This window comes from Lissotriton vulgaris, chromosome 1_2, assembly GCF_964263255.1.
Source record: "Lissotriton vulgaris chromosome 1_2, aLisVul1.2, whole genome shotgun sequence".
Lineage (NCBI taxonomy): Eukaryota > Metazoa > Chordata > Amphibia > Caudata > Salamandridae > Lissotriton > Lissotriton vulgaris.
Window position 1 is genome coordinate 259,466,096 of NC_141686.1, and position 23,655 is coordinate 259,489,750.

The window sequence follows — 23,655 nt, forward strand, 5'->3', positions numbered from 1 at the left end:
CTGGTGGCCCACCGCCCTCGGAAACCCGCCAACCCCCACAGACCACGCACGCAACCTGGGAATCATCCTGGACTCCGAGCTCAAAATGGACCACCAGATCAACTTTGTCTCATCTTCCTGCTTCCACACCCTCCGTAAGACCTTCAAATGGATCCCCCTCGAACACCGAAAGACAGTCACTCACGCCCTGGTCACCAGCAGACTCGACTATGGCAACGCACTCTACGCCGGAATAAACAAAAACCTCATCCGCAAGCTACAGAACATCCAGAACGCCGCCGCAAGACTGGTCCTCAACCTGCCAAAACACTGCCACATCTCCCAGCACCTGCGCACACTCCACTGGCTCCCCCTCGAGGCGAGAATCACCTTTAAGATGCTCACCCACGCACACAAGGCCTCCACGGCACCGGACCAGCATACCTGAACAGCAGACTCAAATTCCACGCACCACAAAGGACCCTACGATCAGCCCAGCTTTCCTACGCCGTGGTCCCCCGCACCAGAAAGACCAGATCGGGAGGCCGCTCCTTCTCCTTCCTCGCGGCCAAAGCATGGAACGCCCTTCCGCTCCACCTCAGACAGACAACATCGCTCCCCATCTTCGCAAGAAACCTCAAAACCTGGCTCTTCGACAGACCCCCTCCTTGATGGAATGGAACCTGCACCCCCCCCACCCACCCCTAGCGCCTTGAGACCCTTACGGGTGAGTAGTCGCGCTTTAACAAACTCCTGATTGATTGATATGGGTGGGACCAGGAAGGGCGGTGGTTACACCCCCTTTCCTTCGTCCAGTTTTGGCGCCAGAGCTGGGGCTATGCATGGAGCACCTAGTTTGCTCCAGGCAGTGTCTGTTTCTTGTCAACCCTCCTTGTCCCAATACAGAAAGTCCAGTCTGGGGTGGTGCTCCCACCTCTCCAGGCAGGAATCCTATTGTCCAGGCCTCCCTTGCACTCACCCCCTCACTTTGTTTCTCTCTGCCTCTCCCTAACGCTTATCTCTCTTGCTCTACTCCACTTTTCAGTTTCTCTGTCTTTGCTTATCTGGCTGTCTCTCTGCCTTCTCTCATGTTCTTGTTCTTTCTCTGCCCCTATCCCTCTACCTCGGTTATTGGCTACTTGACCTGATTTGTTCTGTATTGCAGAATTAATGTAGCACTTTATACCACTAGCGATGATGTAAGATGCCCTCTGATTGCCAACACGGTCTAGGGAGGCTCTTTCTGTGTGCATGGCTGAAAGAATGTGGGATGTAATCTGGCTTTTACGGGAAGTACTGAGCGTGATTTGTGTGAGAATCAGAGACATTGTAAAATGATTGTGCGGCAAATATGTACCTGCCCTTAAATCTGAAATTCTGGAGAAAGATGTGAGTACAGATAGGGTCGTGCATGCAACTGCACAGGGACGTACCTTCAGGAGGAGGGGTGTTTGTGGTGCTACAGCTCCCTAATAAATGCATTTTCTGGTAAATAGTTGGGTACAGATGCTTTAACCCCTTCGAGGCTAATGACGAGCTGGCCTCGTCATGGCGCTTACCTGCCGTGCGCGGATGACAAGGCCAGCTCGTCATGAAACAATAAAAAAGAAGAAAACCCAGCGCAGGACGGGAAAACGCCTAGCAGCCATGGGGTTAAGTCGGGTATGGTGAGGTGTCGGTCGGATTTCACCAGGAATGTTTGCATAGATGCAGACAAACAATACACTGTCCCCCTCTCTGTTTTAAAAGTCTTCATAAATGTTGGTTATTTTACAAAATATTGTGTTTTCTCTCACTTAGTACCGCTACCCATCCTCATTTGTCTCCCTTTCCACTGCCACTTTAGCCCCTCTCATGCACCCTGCTTGTTGTATAATGTATTATAACATTAAATGCCAGCGCAATTGTTGGGAAATCTGAAGCTCACACCCCCAATCTTACTGACCAAACTACACCTCTGTGACTGAAAACCCGTGCCCCCTGTGCTTCAGCAGCATGCTGTCTCACAGCTTCAAGGAACTATAAACAGCCAGGTTTGAAGGCTTTCACAATTTGAGGTGGTTGTCAATTCTTTTTGCAAGAATTGAGTTTCAGAGGTGCCGCCCTGGCCAGAGGAGCTTGCAGCAGTGCAGGACATCCTGAAGGAAGTCATCCTGTGTGAAGTTTATACATTTGTGGGTGAGGGGGCGTGAACTAGACCTGAAGGCATCAGAGCGCTTTACATGAGCACCAGTTGTGTTACAGACGAACACATTAATTGTTAGGTCTTGCTAAACCAATGCGTAAGCATTGTTCGGCGAGATTATAGTAAGGCTTCCGAAAAGTCTCCCCAAACTGCGGATTCAATTCAGTTCATGTGAGCCAGGCGCGTGCGCATCGCCAGCCACATCCCACACCATGCCTCGGCATCAGACTTGAAAGGAAGCCGCTCCCCCGCCCCACTCCGCGCAATGCCAGAGCTAGTTTTTCTCGCTTTTTTTTTGGTGTTCTTTGCGGCCCATGCTTCATTCCACCTACCACTTTACACCGACTTGTTCACTTTCCTCCCATTTCTATCTCCTTCTCTCAGTCTCCTCCTTCATGTATTCCTCTGTCAATCTCCCTGTCTCCCATTCTTCATCTTCGATGCATCTCTTATTTTCTTACATGCTTTGGTGTACTTTCTCCTTTCTTCCCCTTCCTCCATATTTTCTACAACTTCATCACCTGTATTCTCATATCTTCTTTATTACTGCCTTCCTTATTTGATTTCCTCTTCTTCATTCCACCTTCCTTGTTCTCGCTCCGGTTTTCTCTTTCTTACCTCATTCCTCGTTCTTTCCAACATTGCCCCATCCTCTTCAGTCTCTTTCTCTGTCCGTCTGCCTTTCTCCGTCTCTACTTCTGCTCATTATTTCTTCTGTCCCCAATGTGCAGCTTCCAGTCTTTATTCCTTCCATTCTCTTCGTTCTATCCTGTTGATCTTTCCCCTCTACTCCTTCCACCCTGCATGCCCGCCTCTACTGCTTCCTTCGTTTTCGCGCTTTACTTCCGTAGTCTTTATTCTGTCAATCCACTTCTGTTCTCCTCCCTCATAACTCCCTCCTTCGTTTATCCCTGTCTTCGCCCCTCTTCCTTCTTCCTTATCATATTATTTTCTTCCTCCTCTCCTTTCCTCCCTCGTCTTCCCCGCTCTTTCTTGCTTCCTTGGTTCCTCCGTTCCTGTGTGTCCAGCCCCCTCTCCCTGGCACCTCTGACCTTTCCTGCTACTTCCGGACCACCCTGACAGTCGGGAGCTGGTGCCTGTGGGTGCAGAGTCTGGCTCGGCGTGATTTATGCCATTGGTATAACAGCAGACACACTGCAGTCCATCACTGCAGTCCCCCCCTGATTAAAATTCAGCTCCGGCCCCGACTACAGCACTCCACAAATGGAATATTCTACATAATTTCCGAAAATGCTTGTTTTTCTTGTTTAAAAAGTGACCTTGTGTGATGTAAGTAGTGTTCATTTAAAGCGCTGCAATACCTTCCGATAGAGTTCGCGCTAAATAAAAGTGCAGAAAAAACACAAGACATATCGAACGCTTTAAAGCAAGAAAGGAACACCTCGGTGGGTGAATCACCCAGCTGGTGTCACAAGGCCCCCATAGGCAGAGCGGATGTTTCTTGCCATTCCCACCTCTGCTGATTATCTAGAGGCTACCAGGCCTTGCAGTGACACCTCATCACCCAGAATACCCTCGGCACCCTCTCCAATCTCACACCTCAGCAAAGAGCCTTTGATCAGCATTAAACAGGCGAGTGCTCCCCCCTGGGGCGCTACCTCCGGGCATAAAACACCACCTTGAGTGTACCCGTTCTTTGAGGTAGACAGTACCATATAGGAGAGGTGCAAAATAAGTGTATAATCTTGTTGTAAGCCTTTATTACTGCAGGACATAATCAGGGTTTCTTTGCTACAACAGCTTGAATTATATACAACACTACATTGGGCGCTAAAAACTGGAAAAATTCACATTGGAATGTTTAGAACTCCAACTGCTCAAAATTACTCAAAACGTAACCATGAACAAATCAATTTACACTGGAAGAATACTGAAGCATTTGCTGTGCGTAATATACTAAAAAAACAAAACATAAAACCGGTTTGCCCATAGGCAATTAAAACAGAAGTGGAATGCATGCAGGGTGAACGAACTGCTCAACTTTGCGGAAAATTGTTCTTTAAGTCCACCAATGCAGTGTGCTAAAGTGTTTGGTCTTTCAGGGCAGTTTCTCAACTAGTTTTCATCAGTGGTGGTTAAGTCCCCAGAGTAATCATTTGGGTCAGCAGCATCATCCGCATCTGCACTTTCTGCCTCCACATTATCTGCTCCTCATTTTCATCGTTTTCACCATCAATGTCCTCCTTTTCGTTTTGCTCATTGTCTTCATCATTCGCATCAGTTGTTTCCTCAACTACCGATTCTCCTGTTTGTTCAACGATTTCAAAGGGATTCTCACCCTAAAAGTAAACACAAGTTTTAAACCATCTTTAGCAAAATTTTGCAGAACAAATGCACACTAACTATTACAAAAGTAACAGCAAAAGTCTTGTGTACAGTGCAAGTAAAGAACTCAGATTTCAGATCACAAAAAAGCAGAAAGAATGTATTATTAGAAAAGGCATCTTACAACGGGGAGAACATATGCAGGACTTCTAAATTTTAGAGTATGTCCAGACAGGCCATAGGATGGAAAAATCCATGCCAGGTCTATGAACGCCCATGAGCTCCGAGGAGTCCTTGTACAGAGGGGGCGATGACTGGAATATTGAGGGTGGGCATCACATTTCCAAGAAATTAATTTCCTGCGAAACTACAATTTTTTGGGTGAAACTCAGTACGGAAGAAGTGTTATTTGCAAAGCTGAGTTAGGAGTAAACAGATCTGAACATTCAATATGCAGTGTGAGCCCTGGAGGCAGGAAGGGTGGAAGTGCATCCACAGCATTACAGGCTGCAAGCTAATTGTTGATGGTAATTAACTTATCAGTTTGCAGCATGTGTACCTGTTTGATTTAATTAATGATTTTATTTAATTTGTATAGCTCTTGAATCACCCCCAGGGGGGTATCTCAGCGCTTGGAAGCACAGCATAGGTCATGGGTACTCACAAACGTTCTCTCAGGGGCCAAATTTACACTGTGGTTTGTGTCCGAGGGCCGCACCAGTGGGGGCGGGGTCAGTGGGGGAGGTGGCAGGGCTAGAGCAACAAAAAAAACAACTGACCATGAGGTTGATCACTGGTCCCTGCAGCGGACACCTTCGTCCACTGAGCCACCAGACCCGGGATACACACATCTCTTGCTCTCTCTTTGTCTCCCTCCCTCACTCTCCCTACCTCTCCCATACTCTGTTCCCCTCCCTCTGTCTTCCTCCCCCTGTCTCCCTTTCCCTCTCTCACTCCCTCCCCCCTTTCCCTCTCACTCCCTCACTCTGTCTCCCTTTCCCTCTCTCACTCCCTCACTCTGTCTCCCTTTCCCTCACTCACTTTCCCTCCCTTCCTTTCCCTCTCACTGTCTCCCTTTCCCCCTGTCACTCCCTCACTCTGTCACTCCTTTTCCCTCCTTTCCCTCCCTTTCCCTCTCACTCCCTCACTGTCTCCCTTTCCCACTCTCACCCCCTCACTCTGTCAGGGCAGTTTTCAGGAGTCTTCCGAATTTAAGATGGTCCAGACACTGTCTTAGGGCCAGCTGTAGTTGATTCCAGATGAAGGGTGCGAGAAGGACTTGCCTCCGGGTCTAGCCTTTTTTATGTTGGGGCTTTTGAGGAGCGATTGGGAGCTGGCGCGCAGAGTCCGAGCCGGGTAATAGCGGCGAAGTTTCTCTACTACATCGGGAGGGCCATTGCCCCAGATAGCTTTGTGTGTGAGACAGCAGATCTAGAATTTCACGCGCTGTCGTATGGGCAGCCAGTGTAGCTGTTGAGGGAGGGGAGAGGAAGCTGATCTGGGGGGAGCATTCAGAACCGTGCAGGCGGCTGTGTTTGGTATCATTTGCAATTGGTTTAAGGAGGACTCATTTGCTGCGATCAATAGGGCGTTGCAATAGTCCAGCTTGCTTGGTATCGGGGCCTGTGTTAGGGTTTTCCTTGTTGTGTCGGGGACATAAGTTAAAGCTTTCCTTAGTAAGCCATGGGTGTGGAAGCAGGATCAGACTGTGTGAGTAACGTGTTTCTTCATGTTTAGGGACTGTTGAAGGTGAACACAGAGGTTTTTGACTGTGGTTTCCGGGGTGTGCCTAGTTCTGGGGGCCACCAGGAAGGTGACCAGAGGAGGGGGCATCTCCAAAGAGCAGAACCTCAGTTTTTGCAGCGTTCAGCTGGAGGAAATTGCTTTCCATCCAGTGAGATTTCCAGCATTCCTAAAGAGAAGGTAGATTGGGCAGATTGAGAAGTTTTATTGAAAGAGAAGGTAAGCTGTTGATGCTTTTATGCCTGTGGCTGAAGGGTTACCCATGTGTGGTGTGAAATTCGCTTTTAAGTAGAACTGCAGAATGGCCATATTTCTGGTTGAATACAAGACTGCAACAGAAATATACTTACTAGAAATACCAATAAAGAATTTGCTGGATTACATTTATATTTAAAGCAGACATCTCCAACGGATAGCTCTGAATCTACTGGCAGCTCACCAATACCCTGGAAGATTGGGGGTTTGACAGTGTGAAAACACGAGTCAGGATACAGGTATCCTGAACCTATAGGACACATGGAGGGACCCCCTCATGGGCAATTGCTTTTTTTTAAAAACCTAATAAAATTTAAATGCTGACTTTTCTATGGTTGTGTGGGTAAAAATGAAACTAACGTCCCTGGAACCTTTGGCATTTTCAGTGGGTTGTAAAACTTTAATTGTGACAGACATCTGAGTAGTCAGAACAATAATTCTGGAAGGCATGGTCACTCACCATTGTGGTAACTCTCATAGAAAAAGTTGGACTGCCGATTTAACTGGCCAAGCAATTATTCAACTTGAGTCAATAGGTTCAATGTCTTCAGATATGGCTCCTAAAAATCTTACCGTTGCATACTGTTCGTACCGGGACTTGACTGTTGGGTTGTTTAGGATACTTGTAGCAGTGAGTACGCTCTCCCTTTTTATTTGTTCCTTGTAAGCCTGGAATTTTTTTTAGATAAATAAACGTTAATTTATACACATACTGCTAGTTCAACTACAATAACTTGGTTGGAACCTAGAAGAGAAGGCATTCAATGTGGACAGAAACCCTTTAGAAACTACTCTGCCACCAGGGTGTGCCAGATAAGCATTTAAAAAACACCAGGGACTCTTATTAGGGAATGACCCGCAATCTCGCTCCCTCCACAAGCAAGCAATCAAACCCCACCAAGCAGGCCGTGACCTGAAACCCCCAAGGGGAAAAGAGCACAGCCAAGAGACCAGGCGAGCAGATAATGTGCTTTAATGTAAGCTGGGACTCCGATGTCTGTGCTCTTTTCAGGACATGCCCTTTGAAGGACACAGATTGGTCAATGAGAGAGCCCAAGGATTTGGAAAAAAATGAAATAGGGAGAAGAGGCCATCCAATTTCAAAGACATGCCCTTCACATTGACAAAGCCTTTATTTGAGATACCCATAATTAATATTATAACCACCACACTGCCCAATTATTTCAACTATCAAACCAATGCCAAGGTGTTGGCGATGTGAAGGTCTGTAATTGTTAATGACATGATGGGTTGCACTGACATTCATATAGAGCCACTCTCACACAGACAGAGCCACCCACACACAGAGCCGACAAAAGAAGCTATCCACACAGAGCGCTACACACAGAGCGCTATGCGCCACACACAGACAGAGAGCCACACACAGACAGACAGAGCGCCACACACACACAGACAGACAGAGCGCCACACACACACAGACAGAGCGCCACACACACAGAGACAGAGCCACACACACAGACAGAGCCACACACACAGACAGAGCCACACACACAGACAGAGCCACACACACAGACAGAGCCACACACACAGACAGATCTTCTCACCTGCACAAAGGAAAGGACAAAAATGCACACAGGCTTCGATCAAACACCTTCCAGATTAACTGCCAAGAATGCAGCAGCACGCACAGCTTCAGACCCAGCACTTACCCACCAAATACACTTCCGCCACAGAAGCAGCACTGGCTGGTGAGACTAGCCAGCCACCAGGGTAAAACCAGACAGAGCAGATGTTCTGAAGAGGCCGCTACCCACAAGACAAGGGCGCCACCAATTTCCAGGACATGGCTCACCAAGACTAACTATTAGTCAGTCAAAGCTCTAGCCTGTAGAATGGGCAATCCAAAAACCACTTGTAACCCAACCATGTCCCCGTCCTCCCTCGCCCCAAAAGAATGTACAGTTAAATGAGATTGATAGGACACTTTGTAAGGCTGAAACAGGGCACATTAACTGTAATATCCAGACGCGGGTAGAAATCTAAGCTCGGAATCAGAAAGGGGGGCCCTGAATACTGCAGGGGGGCTGGGGAGTCCAGCAGTCAATTACTCTCTGCCTTGAAAATAGTACTGTGCCAAAATGGCCTCTTACCCAGAGTGACTAGTACATGTCGCAGCTCAGCGCCCATCAGAGAGCCATTGGCTTCTTTGTCGAAGACCCTCAGCCCCTCCACAAAGTCATCGTAGGTACCCTGGTCCTTGTTCTTCCCAATTGTCTGCAGCATGGGCAAGAACTCGTCAAAGCCAAGCTTCTTGGTGTTAAGCTCTGGGAAGGAGAGAAGAGTTCAGAGGAGCAGTCACCGGCTGCAGCAGCGTGCCAGGCTGGAGAGTACACATTAACAGTGACAATGTGATCGTCCAAGTTCCCCAAAAAGCCCCTACCACCTCCAGTCAGGTTTTTGTCCCATCCCAGACTGCCAATGAATATTACTGATATGGTCCATCTAGCAACTGTGAACGAGGCAGAGATCTCCAATTCAATGTGTGGCACAGGGCAGGGTCAGAGCTGAGGGCACAGGTGTAAGAGCTGAGGGCACAGGTGTAAGAGCTGAGGGCACAGGTGTAAGAGCTGAGGGCAAAGGGGTAAGAGCTGAGGGCATAGGGGTAAGAGCTGAGGGCAAAGGGGTAAGAGCTGAGGGTGAAAGGTGAGTAGAAATCTGGCGTGTTGGGAATGAGTAGAGCACAGGATACAGATTGCTTAGTGGGTGTGTGTGTGTGTATTCAAAGGATAAGAAGTATGTGCGGACTTCTGTGAGCTCCCCATTCCTATCGCAATACATAATGCCTTACATACTAGAGTCACATTTTCTACAGCGTGTTCCTCCTGTCACAAATCAATATTTCAACTATTTATTAAACAATTATTGCTTGAAATAGCCTGGAGGTAGGACAGCAAACGCGCATATATACCTAATTTACGAGACGGTTTCCAGTTTCCCTTTGCTGCTGGGGGGAAGAGTTGCATCATAAATACCAGAAATCATGTTTCCACAATTTAATCGCCTTTAACTCCTGAAATATTAAACAATGTTAATACCAGATCTGCCACGATTGTCACATTTTATGTAATATCCTAAATCAGATACAAGCAACACGTCGCGTCCAAGTGAAAGAGGCCCATTAGACTCTAATGCAAGCCTAAGGTTTAGTAATAATAGCTAACGAGGATATAGTGAGCACTTCTGACTTGCCCCCTAGGTTCAATGCACCACAGACATAATGAGCCCCTGGGTCTCATCGTAACAGACTGTGCACTCTGAAATACACCTTAAAATGTAGCTCCTTCAGATTCACCCAAGTTAATTTTCAACTGGGGGGTGCTCTGGTCCACGGATGAGTGGCGTATGCTCAGATCCAGGGGTGAGTGGCGGGTGCTCTGGTCCAGGGGTGAGTAGCGGGTGCTCAGATCTAGGGGTGAGTAGGGGTACTCTGGTCCAGGGGTGCGAGGCAGTTGCTCTGGTTTAGGGGTGAGTGGCGGGTGCTCTGGTCCAGGGGTGAGTAGCGGGTGCTCAGATCTAGGGGTGAGTAGGGGTACTCTGGTCCAGGGGTGAGAGGCAGGTGCTCTGGTCCAGGGGTGAGTGGCGGGTGCTCAGATCTAGGGGTGAGTAGGGGTACTCTGGTCCAGGGGTGAGAGGCAGGTGCTCTGGTCCAGGGGGTGAGTGGCGGGTGCTCTGGTCCAGGGGTAAGTGGTGGGTGTTCTGGTCCAGGGGTGAGTGGCGGGTGCTCTGGTCCAGGGGTGAGTAGCAGGTGCTCAGATCCAGGGGTGAGTGGGGGTGTTCAGATCCAGTGTTTAGTGGCCGGAGGCAGACACGGTGTAGTTGTGAGTGATTCCTGCAGAGGTCCTGTGGTGATGGCAATGTCCAGTGTAGGGGTGAATGACTGGTGCCGAGGACCAGTGTGGGGGTGAATAACATGCGCGGGGTGCATAACGTGTGCGGGGGTGCATAACGTGTGCGGGGGTGAATGAGGGTGCTCGGGTCCAGTGTGAGTGACGGGTGCTGTTATCCAGTGTGAGTGACGGGTGTGGAGGTCCAGTGCAGGGTGAGAGATTCAGGTTCATCCCAGCCACTCGTTGGTCTAAACCTCGCTCTCATCCAGCACCGACTCCGCATCTCACCCGTCCAGTATTACAAAATAATCCAGCGCCCACCTGTTCGTGAGCCGAAGGGGTGGCAGCGAGGGGGTGAGCTCTCCGTCCGCCATATCCCGGCTCAGGACGCCTCCGACAGACAAACAGTCACTGAGTAATTACAACACCTGGCTGCTGCGCTCCATCACAACAAACTTCGCCCAACCGGAAGTTGCATTCTGAAGGAATCCAACTCGGAGCCGGCCCGGCCGGGTCTGGCTCCTCTGGAATGCGGCTCCACCGGCGCAGCCTCGGCCCAGGCCTCGGGGGGATGGATGCGGGCGGGCCACGGGCGCCTGCTCTGGGCACCAGGTTCAGGCAGAAAAGGGAATGGCTGGTTCCGTCTGAACTCAACAGGAGGCAGTTCAGAGAGCAGCCGCTGGGCGGCGTGCCTGGCGTTTACAAGAGAGCGCCAACCTGCCAACCACTCCCAAAAGACAATGAGGCATTGCCCTGGCTGCCGTAGCCTGCCAGGGAGAAGAGCGCAGAAGAGCATGGCAGGCAGGGGGTGCACAATAATCGAGTGAAAGCCACAGACGTATGCCAGCTGCACCCTGGCCATCAGACCCCATCTCTGCCCGCCAGCGACATAATCTTCGAACGTCGCCCTCTGGTAGCAGCGCACACACCCGGTCTACCCAGCCCGTCATCATCCCAGGCTGTGCGCCTCACCCATCGGTGCCAGCTAAACGAAAACTGTTTAACCGGACCCCACACACCCTGTCGTCGGACCTACCCTCTGGTGCCAGCCACACAGCGGCGGCTGAACGGCACCGGCTAGACTTGGAACCGCATTCTCCCTTACGAGCCAATCTCTAGAGATAGATAGAGGTAGGGCGATAGATAGAGGGAGGGAGGGCGATAGATAGATAGAGGGCGATAGATAGATAGAGGCGATAGATAGATAGAGGGAGGGCGATGGATAGAGGGAGGGCGATGGATAGAGGGAGGGCGATGGATAGATAGAGGGAGGGCGATAGATAGAGGGAGGGCGATAGATAGATAGGAGGGCGATAGATAGAAGGAGGGCAATAACAGACAGATGTCCCTTCCAATGGCTAGCCTCCATTTATGGAGCTAGCCAATGGAAGAGCAGGCGGGACAAAGCACCCATACTGCTAAACAAAAGGTTTCGCCTGCGCGGCAGATCGCCAGGCGAAACCTAAAAAACAGAAGCTGTCTATCTAGAAACATACCTTTTTTTGACCGCATTGCCATTTGATCCAGGTTTTCTCAATTTAGGTTTTTTGCCGACAAACGCCCCTCCAATGGGTTTATTAAGCGATTGCATCATCTTTCTTTTCATCCACCTTCCAGCAGGCCCACCAAATACCAGACTTTTCTGGTAGTCGACAACAATTCCAGGTCTCTGCATACCGCCATAATCCTGCAAATTGATAACATAAAATTAGCAGAGAGTATGCAGATAAGGCAAGTTACATGGTGTCCAAAAATGTGTTAACAGTTTTATAATAATGGCAGGCAGAATCCAAGAACCAATGTTGGGTGGTCAAGGAATTCGTAGGCTAAGCAGCAGTTGTTGCCATTCTGGTAGGTGTAGATACTTCTTGGCTATAATTATGAAAACTGCAGTAAGGACACTGCTGTACAGGTTTTCATTTGCATTAGTGAGTTGAGAAATAAAGAAGATAAAATGCTTATAAACATGTGTGTGGTTGGGTCTGGTAGCGCGTGTGGTTTGGTTGTGTGTGGTGTGGTTGTGTGTGAGAGAACAGGGAGTTAGAGAAGGAGGCGGAGTGAAAGAACAGCAGATCAGCACAGTAAAAGAACAGGGAGTTAAAGATGGAGGTGGGGTGGAAGAGAGCAGCAGATCAGCACGTGAGAAGAGAAGAGAACAGGGAGTTAGAGGAGGAGGCGGGGTGGAAGAGAGCAGCAGTTCAGCACGTGAGAAGACAAGAGAACAGGGAGTTAGAGAAGGAGGCAGGGTGGAAGAGAGCAGCAGATCAGCACGTGAGAAGAGAAGAGAACAGGGCGATAAATAGAGGGAGGGCGATAGATAGAGGGAGGGAAGGCGATAGAATGAGGGCGATAGATGAGAAAGGGAAGGAGGGCGATAGAGTAAGGGAGGGCGATAGAGAGTAAGGGAGGGGCGATAGAGAGTAAGGGAGGGGCGATAGAGTAAGGGAGGGGCGATAGAGTAAGGGAGGGGCGATAGAGTAAGGGAGGGGCGATAGAGTAAGGGAGGGGCGATAGAGCAAGGGAGGGGCGATAGAGTAAGGGAGGGGCGATAGAGTAAGGGAGGGGCGATAGAGTAAGGGAGGGGCGATAGAGTAAGGGAGGGCAATAGAGTAAGGGAGGGCAATAGAGTAAGGGAGGGCAATAGAGTAAGGGAGGGCAATAGAGTAAGGGAGGGCAATAGATAGACAGATAGATAGAGAGGGAGGGCGATAGATAGATACAGAGGGAGGGCGATAGATAGATAGAGTGAAGGAGGGCGATAGAGGGAGTGCGATAGAGGGAGTGCGATAGATAGAGGGAGTGCGATAGATAGAGGGAGTGCGACAGATAGAGAGAGGGAGTGTGATAGATAGAGAGAGGGAGGGCGATAGATAGAGGGAGGGCGATAGATAGAGGGAGGGTGATAGATAGAGGGAGGGCGATAGATAGAGGGAGGGCGATAGATAGAGGGAGGGAGGGCGATAGATAGAGGAGGGGAATGCGAGAGATAGAGGGAGTGCAAGAGTTAGAGGGAGGGAGTGCGAGAGTTAGAGGGAGGGAGTGCGAGAGTTAGAGGGAGGGAGTGCGAGAGATAGAGGGAGGGAGTGCGAGAGATAGAGGGAGGGAGGGCGATAGATAGAGTGCGATAGATAGATAGAGGGCGATAGATAGATAGAGGGCGATAGATAGATAGATAGATAGAGGGCGATAGATAGATAGAGGGCGATAGATAGATAGATAGATAGAGGGCGATAGATAGATAGATAGAGGGCGATAGATAGATAGATAGATAGATAGATAGATAGAGGGCGATAGATAGATAGAGGGCGATAGATAGATAGAGGGCGATAGATAGATAGATAGAGGGCGATAGATAGATAGAGGGAGGGCGATAGATAGATAGAGGGAGGGCGATAGATAGATTGAGGGAGGGAGTGCGAGAGATTGAGGGAGGGAGTGCGAGAGGGAGGGAGTGCGAGAGATAGAGGGAGGGAGTGCGAGAGATAGAGGGAGGGAGTGCGAGAGATTGAGGGACGGAGTGCGAGAGATTGAGGGAGGGAGTGCGAGAGATAGAGGGAGGGAGTGCGAGAGATAGAGGGAGGGTGATAGATAGATTGAGGGAGTGCGATAGATAGATTGAGGGAGGGAGTGCGAGAGATTGAGGTAGGGAGTGCGAGAGATAGAGGGAGGGAAGGCGATAGATAGAGGGAGGGTGATAGATAGATTGAGGGAGTGCGATAGATAGATTGAGGGAGGGAGTGCGAGAGATTGAGGGAGGGAGTGCGAGAGATAGGGGGAGGGAGTGCGAGAGATAGAGGGAGGGAGTGCGAGAGATAGAGGGAGGGAGTGCGAGAGATAGAGGGAGGGAGTGCGAGAGATAGAGGGAGGGAGTGCGAGAGATAGAGGGAGGGAAGGCGATAGATAGAGGGAGGGTGATAGATAGATTGAGGGAGTGCGATAGATAGATTGAGGGAGGGAGTGCGAGAGATTGAGGGAGGGAGTGCGAGAGATTGAGGGAGGGAGTGCGAGAGGGAGGGAGTACGAGAGATAGAGGGAGGGAGTGCGAGAGATAGAGGGAGGGAGTGCGAGAGATTGAGGGAGGGAGTGCAAGAGATTGAGGGAGGGAGTGCGAGAGATTGAGGGAGGGAGTGCGAGAGATAGAGGGAGGGAGTGCGAGAGATAGAGGGAGGGAGTGCGAGAGGGAGGGAGTGCGAGAGATAGAGGGAGGGAGTGCGAGAGATAGAGGGAGGGAAGGCGATAGATAGAGGGAGGGAAGGCGATAGATAGAGGAAGGGCGATAGATAGATAGAGGGAGGGAGTGCGAGAGATAGAGGGAGGGAGTGCGAGAGATAGAGGGAGGGAAGGCGATAGATAGAGGGAGGGTGATAGATAGATTGAGGGAGTGCGATAGATAGATTGAGGGAGGGAGCGCGAGAGATTGAGGGAGGGAGTGCGAGAGATTGAGGTAGGGAGTGCGAGAGATAGAGGGAGGGAGTGCGAGAGATAGAGGGAGGGAGTGCAAGAGATAGAGGGAGGGAGTGCGAGAGATAGAGGGAGGGAGTGCGAGAGATAGAGGGAGGGAAGGCGATAGATAGAGGGAGGGTGATAGATAGATTGAGGGAGTGCGATAGATAGATTGAGGGAGGGAGTGCGAGAGATTGAGGGAGGGAGTGCGAGAGATTGAGGGAGGGAGTGCGAGAGGGAGGGAGTGCGAGAGATAGAGGGAGGGAGTGCGAGAGATAGAGGGAGGGAGTGCGAGAGATTGAGGGAGGGAGTGCGAGAGATTGAGGGAGGGAGTGCGAGAGATCGAGAGATAGAGGGAGGGAGTGCGAGAGATAGAGGGAGGGAGTGCGAGAGGGAGGGAGTGCGAGAGATAGAGGGAGGGAGTGCGAGAGATAGAGGGAGGGAAGGCGATAGATAGAGGGAGGGAAGGCGATAGATAGAGGAAGGGCGATAGATAGATAGAGGGAGGGAGTGCGAGAGATAGAGGGAGGGAGTGCGAGAGATAGAGGGAGGGAAGGCGATAGATAGAGGGAGGGTGATAGATAGATTGAGGGAGTGCGATAGATAGATTGAGGGAGGGAGTGCGAGAGATTGAGGGAGGGAGTGCGAGAGATTGAGGGAGGGAGTGCGAGAGATTGAGGGAGGGAGTGCGAGAGATAGAGGGAGGGAGTGCGAGAGATAGAGGGAGGGAGTGCGAGAGATAGAGGGAGGGAGTGCGAGAGATAGAGGGAGGGAGTGCGAGAGATAGAGTGAGGGAAGGCGATAGATAGAGGGAGGGAAGGCGATAGATAGAGGGAGGGAAGGCGATAGATAGAGGGAGGGCGATAGATAGAGGGAGGGCGATAGATAGAGGGAGGGCGATAGAGGGAGGGAAGGCGATAGATAGAGGGAGGGAAGGCGATAGATAGAGGGAGGGAGTGCGATAGATAGAGGGAGTGCGATAGATAGAGGGAGTGCGATAGATAGAGGGAGGGAGGGCGATAGATAGAGGGAGGGAGGGCGATAGATAGAGAGAGGGAGGGCGATAGATAGAGAGAGGGAGGGCGATAGATAGAGAGAGGGAGGGCGATAGATAGAGAGAGGGAGGGCGATAGATAGAGGGAGGGCGATAGATAGAGGGAGGGCGATAGATAGAGGGAGGGCGATAGATAGAGGGAGGGCGATAGATAGAGGGAGGGCGATAGATAGAGGGAGGGCGATAGATAGAGGGAGTGCGAGAGATAGATTGAGGGAGTGCGAGAGATAGAGGGAGGGAGTGCGAGAGATAGAGGGAGGGAAGGCGATAGATAGATAGGAGGGCAATAACAGACAGATGTCCCTTTCAATGGCTAGCCTCCATTTATGGAGCTAGCCAATGGAAGAGCAGGCGGGACAAAGCACCCATACTGCTAAACAAAAGTTTTCGCCTGCGCGAACACTGCTATGCAGCGGATCGCCAGGCGAAACCTAAAAAACAGAAGCTGTCTATCTAGAAACATACCTTCTTTGACCGCATTGCCATTTGATCCAGGTTTTCTCAATTTAGGTTTTTTGCCGACAAACGCCCCTCCAATGGGTTTATTAAGCGATTGTATCATCTTTCTTTTCATCCACCTTCCAGCAGGCCCACCAAATACCAGACTTTTCTGGTAGTCGACAACAATTCCAGGTCTCTGCATACCGCCATAATCCTGCAAATTGATAACATAAAATTAGCAGAGAGTATGCAGATAAGGCAAGTTACATGGTGTCCAAAAATGTGTTAACAGTTTTATAATAATGGCAGGCAGAATCCAAGAACCAATGTTGGGTGGTCAAGGAATTCGTAGGCTAAGCAGCAGTTGTTGCCATTCTGGTAGGTGTAGATACTTCTTGGGTACAATTATGAAAACTACAGTAAGGACACTGCTGTACAGGTTTTCATTTGCATTAGTGAGTTGAGAAATAAAGAAGATAAAATGCTTATAAACATGTGTGTGGTTGGGTCTGGTTGCGCGTGTGGTTTGGTTGTGTGTGGTGTGGTTGTGTGTGAGAGAACAGGGAGTTAGAGAAGGAGGCGGGGTGAAAGAACAGCAGATCAGCACAGTAAAAGAACAGGGAGTTAAAGAAGGAGGCGGGGTGGAAGAGAGCAGCAGATCAGCACTTGAGAAGAGAACAGGGAGTTAGAGAAGGAGGCGGGGTGGAAGAGAGCAGCAGATCAGCACGTGAGAAGAGAAGAGAAGAGAACAGGGCGATAAATAGAGGGAGGGGGATAGATAGAGGGAGGGCGATAGATAGATTGAGGGAGTGCGAGAGATAGATTGAGGGAGTGCGAGAGATAGATTGAGGGAGTGCGAGAGATAGATTGAGGGAGTGCGAGAGATAGATTGAGGGAGTGCGAGAGATAGAGGGAGGGAGTGCGAGAGATAGAGGGAGGGAAGGCGATAGATAGATAGGAGGGCAATAACAGACAGATGTCCCTTTCAATGGCTAGCCTCCATTTATGGAGCTAGCCAATGGAAGAGCAGGCGGGACAAAGCACCCTTACTGCTAAACAAAAGTTTTCGCCTGCGCGAACACTGCTATGCAGCGGATCGCCAGGCGAAACCTAAAAAACAGAAGCTGTCTATCTAGAAACATACCTTCTTTGACCGCATTGCCATTTGATCCAGGTTTTCTCAATTTAGGTTTTTTGCCGACAAACGCCCCTCCAATGGGTTTATTAAGCGATTGCATCATCTTTCTTTTCATCCACCTTCCAGCAGGCCCACCAAATACCAGACTTTTCTGGTAGTCGACAACAATTCCAGGTCTCTGCATACCGCCATAATCCTGCAAATTGATAACATAAAATTAGCAGAGAGTATGCAGATAAGGCAAGTTACATGGTGTCCAAAAATGTGTTAACAGTTTTATAATAATGGCAGGCATAATCCAAGAACCAATGTTGGGTGGTCAAGGAATTCGTAGGCTAAGCAGCAGTTGTTGCCATTCTGGTAGGTGTAGATACTTCTTGGCTACAATTATGAAAACTGCAGTAAGGACACTGCTGTACAGGTTTTCATTTGCATTAGTGAGTTGAGAAATAAAGAAGATAAAATGCTTATAAACATGTGTGTGGTTGGGTCTGGTTGCGCGTGTGGTTTGGTTGTGTGTGGTGTGGTTGTGTGTGAGAGAACAGGGAGTTAGAGAAGGAGGCGGGGTGAAAGAACAGCAGATCAGCACAGTAAAAGAACAGGGAGTTAAAGAAGGAGGTGGGGTGGAAGAGAGCAGCAGATCAGCACGTGAGAAGAGAACAGGGAGTTAGAGAAGGAGGCGGGGTGGAAGAGAGCAGCAGATCAGCACGTGAGAAGAGAAGAGAACAGGGCGATAAATAGAGGGAGGGGGATAGATAAGAAAGGGAAGGAGGGCGATAGAGTAAGGGAGGACTTTATTTTTCTGACACCGAATCCGACATTGAATTTCCTGCCACCCCTGGGGACGGGAGCGATTAAGGTACACATGAAAACACCCAGCCAGCGGACCGTTCTGTTCCTTCATCCAGACCTGCAGGCGCAAGGCGCAGACTACCTGTCGTTCCAACCCATGACGGGGCGAGACCGGTGGACATTAGCAGGACCGGCAGACTGTTAGGACCGCCAGCTAAACTTAAGGACTACATTTGTGGATAGTGGAACCTTATGTTCTCTATCTGTTTCTACTGTTCCCATCACCCCCAAAGGAGGGGGATGTGTTGTGTTTATAATACTTGTGTCCCTCCTAGGACACCTTACTAGACATGCTTCCCAGTGTCCCTGCGAGGACACCGTTCAGCAGTGAGGTCACCAGCTGATAACTGTCACATATGACAGTTACCAGCTGATCGCCGAGCTGACTGCCGCTTCGCTCCATGTTAGGAGCAAACGTGTTGGTCGGAATAAAGAAGTTAAGAACACTCAATAGTTTTGTATTCTTAACACACTTTGCCAGGGCAGGTTCTGGTTCCCAGTCCGGCCCTGCAAGAGCATCGCCAATACCTGCTTAAAATAGGCACTAGATGCAGTGGAAACATCAGACCGACATTATGATAGGAATCACTGAGAGAGCAATGCCTCGTTAAGAATTTCAGGTTTTAAGTTCTTAGGCGCTAGGTGGTACACTGGTGAATGGCCGCCATTACGTGAGGCTCTCACCGTCCGGAGATCTAAATCCAGCATTTATCCTTTCAAATCGGCACCCCGGAGGCCCCCAGCAGCAGCGATCCCTGCCTTGAGCCCACGGAACGTGATGTGAGAGTTACAACGCAATCAGAGCTGCGGAGTTTTTCAAAAGGAAACCAGTTGAATTAAAGAAATAACTTTTTGTTGGGGGCATGCAGGTATAAGCATGAACAAAATCCTACGCTTTACAATGCAGTTCAAAGAAGAGAAAAGGGAAAAAAGTCAAAGAGAATTCAAAATTGATCAAAAACACGCCCTTACTTCTGAATAATATTGTAACGAGGAAGTAATGGTAAGCATCAGCAACGACCGCAGCATTTGAACATTTTACTGAATAGCCTGTTCCATCGAACAGCTCTAGATAGCCACATTTTTTTATATGGCCTCAGGCAGCAGAGTATTAAAGCATTCCTTAGCAAACAATCATTGCACATCCCAGATTGAGCATATGGTGTCCCCCACCACAGAGAAGGAGAAAGTATGTTTTCTGTGCTGTACTCATGGGCCCTGAAACCACATAAGAACGTTCAGCCTCTGGAAGTAAATATATAATAGTTTCTGTACTATCAAATTAATTTTTTCACAAATTTGAGAATGATTGCTAAGATTTTGCTAATATGCACTTCTAATATGGCATTCTCTTCTTAAAGAGAGCGTGCTGCCACTTTGTCAATTCTTACGAACCTCAGTCTACCAAAGAAATGATGTGCTCTTAATTCTCGGAATCGAACCAAAGGAGAACCCTGAATCTGTCCTAACACATCGGACCAGTGGCGTCACTAGGGTTGGTGTCACCCGGTGCGGGTAACTCATGGTGTCACCCCCTCACGACTTACCGCATGGACCTCCTCCGTTCCGAGTCCGCCAGTGGACACAGATGGCAAATAACGGGCCCATACAGAATCCTTAGTAACGTTACAGTGTGTTACACCAAGAAAAAAGTGACGTGTGCATGTTACAAAGGAGTACCAAACGCAGGTAGAAGGATAATACTGCAATGGACACTCAAACACAAGAACAAACGTTACGTTCGTAGGCAATGGTGGCACTTGTGCAATGATGTGCAACTATCAAAGCAAACAAAATGCCATTACCGCGCAGTTCAGGCCTATCATGCTGACTGCCCAACCCAATGAAGGAAGAAAGCTTTGCCTGGTGCACCTGCCCGAAGAGGGCCATGTTTTCGTTTGAGCCAGTAAAAAAAAGCATGTCCTGTGCACTGAATCTGATCACATTTGTGTGCCACATTTTTAACTTAGTTCATGCAGTAATATGATCTTATTAATAAATAAATGTAAACAGTCAGGTCGTGAAGTGCGATGCTACAGCAGACTTGTGTCTCACAGCTGAGGTAATGCAGCCCTCCTGATTTACCTTTGTGAGGAGCGATACTATTTCTGTATTAAAACTGGGGGTGGGTGACGATGATGCGAAACCTGGTGGCTGCACTTTTCTGAGCTCTGCCACTTTTCTTCCACTTGTTAAACCCTACATGCACCGCAAAGGCTCCTGGCTGGCTGGTTGTTTTGCTGCTGACCCACTACGTAACATCCCAGTGTCTGCCCGGGAAGCGATCCAGCGAAGTAGAGGCCATGCTGAGATAGAGCCCTGCAGCAGAGACGCAATGGGACAACATAAGGATGACATGGCCTTGGAGAAGGGGTCTGTTTAAAAGTGGCGCTGCTGGAGAGTGCGGTGAGCGATCCCTCTTCATCATCCTAGCTGGCCTGGCCACTGTCTGAAGCCCGCCACCTGTGGGTTGTGAGTCAAGTACCAGAAGAGATGAAACCCTTTGGTGGGGCGCAGCACTGTAAAATGGTCCGCCCGTGAGGAAAGGCGGAAAAAGCACCTGGCCTGGGCCATGTTAAGGACAAGGTAAAGGAGAACTCCAAATACACATCTGTTTAAGAACCCCTATTCTTTCTGCTACAATTTGTGAAGAATTAGGCCTAGTAGTTCCATCCTTATCAGAAAAGTAATGCAGACCGTGTAATTCTAAAGGGAAGAAGTCCTAACAAAATTGTTGACCTGCCTGCACTGCCTGTCTTTATCAGCACTGATCAAATCAACGCTAAATGTTCATGAGATCGCGCAGAATGTCTTTTCCATTGTGTATCTGGACACAGCACTTAGCAAGACCATGCCGCCTATTTCAGTGTCTCCAGTGTATTTCAAGGGGTTTAAGCGACAGTCTTTGACTTGCCCATCAGTTGAAACAAGCCTACTTTCATCTCCAACGGATGAAGAAGCAGCTGCCTGTGTATAGTCTAGCCGTACTAGTAAGGCATTTAAAATGTAAATATCAGCCAGATCGAATCCTGTCTCTTCTGGAAAGAAAAGAGGAGAATTTGTAACAGATCAGAACATTCCCTGCTATGTGCCACAGTGGCAAGCAGGGCTTCTACAAAGACAGTGGGACTCTGACCCTCCTGGCTACCAAAGAGTATGCTTGCTTTGTCATGGGCAGGAGAGCATCAGAGCAGTACCACCGTTGAGGAGTATGTATCCTCCTGGGCGCGAGAATGTCTGGGCAATAGTACTATCGAAGAGTATGCAGCCTGCTAGTGGGAGAACATCTGGTACTACTGTTATTGACGAGTGTGCAATTTAATGGGCAGGGGCATGTTCCCGCAGTACCACCATTGAAGAGTATACATCTGTTAAGGTGGGACAGCATCTGAGCAGTATGAATCCTCATGGACACGAGAGCAGTAACAGGGTACCACGGGTGGTTATGCGTGTGTCCCTCCCCAATCCCACTTGCATCGCTACTATTTTCTTGAATGTCTCCCCAATTCCTAGGTATTATAAGTTGAGAGCAGTAGAGGTGGGATCAAATGCCTCCTTTAAAAAACAGAGCAAATGCTCATTAACCACATCAGATGAGACTTGCCTTTTTAATACGTAAATCTTTACCCATGTGGACAGCAGACTCCTTAATCCAAGTATATGCAGGGACAGATGGACAGTGACCTGGGCATGACCTGGGCAGCCCTCTGGGCCTGGTAGATGGACCAAGGGCTGAGTGGAGCATTATCGGGGAGTGTTTATATCAGGGAGGGATGTAAGAAATGGCGACAGGCTCAGTGGTTCTCGCAAGGTACTAAAATGGACGGCCTTGCAACCGACCGAGCAAAGAGACTTATGATTGACTGAGGAGCAGAGTGTGGACCCTAATACCCTGGTCTTCATTGCTTGAATTTGCTCGCGAGAAAGAGTGGCTGAATCGTGTCACTCATAATTACACTGAAATTAAAAAAAATTCACACATAAGCATTCTGAAACTTGGCATCTATCTGATGTAAATATTATTTCTCTCTAGTCTCACCGTCGTCCCTGGCATCCCAAATTCGAAGGCGAATTGCGACGCGATATCACAGAGAAGAAGGTGGTGGCCTCTGTCTGATGTCGTCGTAGGTATTGTGTTTCACCACTGCGGCGCACGCACGGTCTCCGCGACCTCAGTCCACTCCCTGGAGGGCGCGTGACCGCGCTGTGATGAGTCAGAGAGCAGGTGCGCTGCGCACAGCGCGTGGGGGCTGTCCCATGGCCGTCATTGGTAGTAGTGCTAAGATTGACGGCCCTGGGACCAAACTGCTGGGTACATAAGCCGCGGCCCGCGCGCATCCGCATCGCACCACCAGTGACGATCATCACAACATACATCTGCATAGCTGCCAAAGTTTCTGATTGCTATGAGTGACGTTTTCATAATTTTAGGGAAATTATGAGTGACATTTCAACGACTATGAGTGACACTTTTTTGCGAGTAAAATCAAGCAATAAAAATGAAGGAAACATAAATATCAGAAATTACACCCCTTTGAGCAACGCGCCTGTGCCACCAAAAACAATTTTTTCATAGCATTGCAAGTCAGTGCAACAGTAGGAGATCATGACGTACATCATAACAAACACGTTTTCAGGTTGTCCTCATATGCTATACGTGTTTTGCATGTCCGATTCCGTTCATTTAAGCTTACTGCAGGATTTAATTTTCTTCAGAAAAAATCAGCAGTCCAGCCTGACAAGCCCACAAACAGACAAAAAAAACACCCCACACACTGTGACCTGACCTGCCATCTGGAGATCGGACTGCACTGGTGGCAGAACGTCAACTAAATAGATAGCTGCAACCTCATCTCAAGGGGCAAATCGTCATGGTCTCAGCTGTACCCTGCATGCGCTGACAAAAGCTCGCGTCCAGTTTAGGCTTCATTGAAGCTCCGGGGCTGCCCGTCGGTCCAGCTCCAAATTATCTATGGATTCTCTCACTGTGGCCAGGCCGGACACAACCCTCTTCCTCCCTTTTCCCTCCAGGGCATAGGCTTCCCCACTGTGCAGTTCCAGGGCCAGGAGCTGCGACCTGCTGCTGTGCTGCCTGTGCTTGAATATATGTTGCATTTTGGAAGTGCACATGCACTTTGCAGCTGCAAACTGACTTTGTTCTGCACCGGGCAACCTAAGGAAGCTCTGGCCTGTGTCACCCTAGATCCGCGTTGGACAGGCAGAATCCGGCTGGCATGGGTTCTTCCCCCACCACTTCCCGATGTTATCCTGACGTGGTCCTTTCTGCCTGGGAGTCCCGGTCAGAACCGAAATGAACGGCTACCGGGCACTGATGCAGGGCCTAGTCAGGTGCACTGCATCCATTAAATCACAGAGGAGACAGCCACGCAATGAGAGCTGTTGGAGGCACACGCAGTGATTATTTACGCTC

The 23,655-nt window shown here is 49.4% G+C and overlaps 1 protein-coding gene across 1 annotated transcript; it reads right to left on the reverse strand.

Annotated features, from left to right (window-relative positions):
* Positions 1-3,857: 3,857 nt before the first annotated feature.
* LOC147736458 (myosin light polypeptide 6-like) lies at positions 3,858-18,246 on the reverse strand. Its single transcript, XM_086953189.1, has 4 exons — positions 17,379-18,246; positions 8,560-8,733; positions 7,022-7,117; positions 3,858-4,464 (listed from the first exon to the last, which is right to left on the reverse strand). Exons 1-4 carry the CDS (start codon positions 17,554-17,556, stop codon positions 4,460-4,462), a joined length of 453 nt encoding a protein of 150 aa, XP_086809315.1. The 5' UTR covers positions 17,557-18,246; the 3' UTR covers positions 3,858-4,459.
* Between the last annotated feature and the right edge of the window lie 5,409 nt (positions 18,247-23,655).

Coding starts and splice junctions, on each gene's coding strand:
- LOC147736458 (XM_086953189.1), bottom strand. CDS start 17,556: ATGCAGAGACCTGGAATTGTTGTCGACTACCAGAAAAGTCTGGTATTT. Junction 8,734..17,378: donor TGGCAATGCGGTCAAAGAAG/GTATGTTTCTAG, acceptor TCTCCTTCCCAG/AGCTTAACACCAAGAAGCTT. Junction 7,118..8,559: donor ACATGTACTAGTCACTCTGG/GTAAGAGGCCAT, acceptor AAAAAATTCCAG/GCTTACAAGGAACAAATAAA.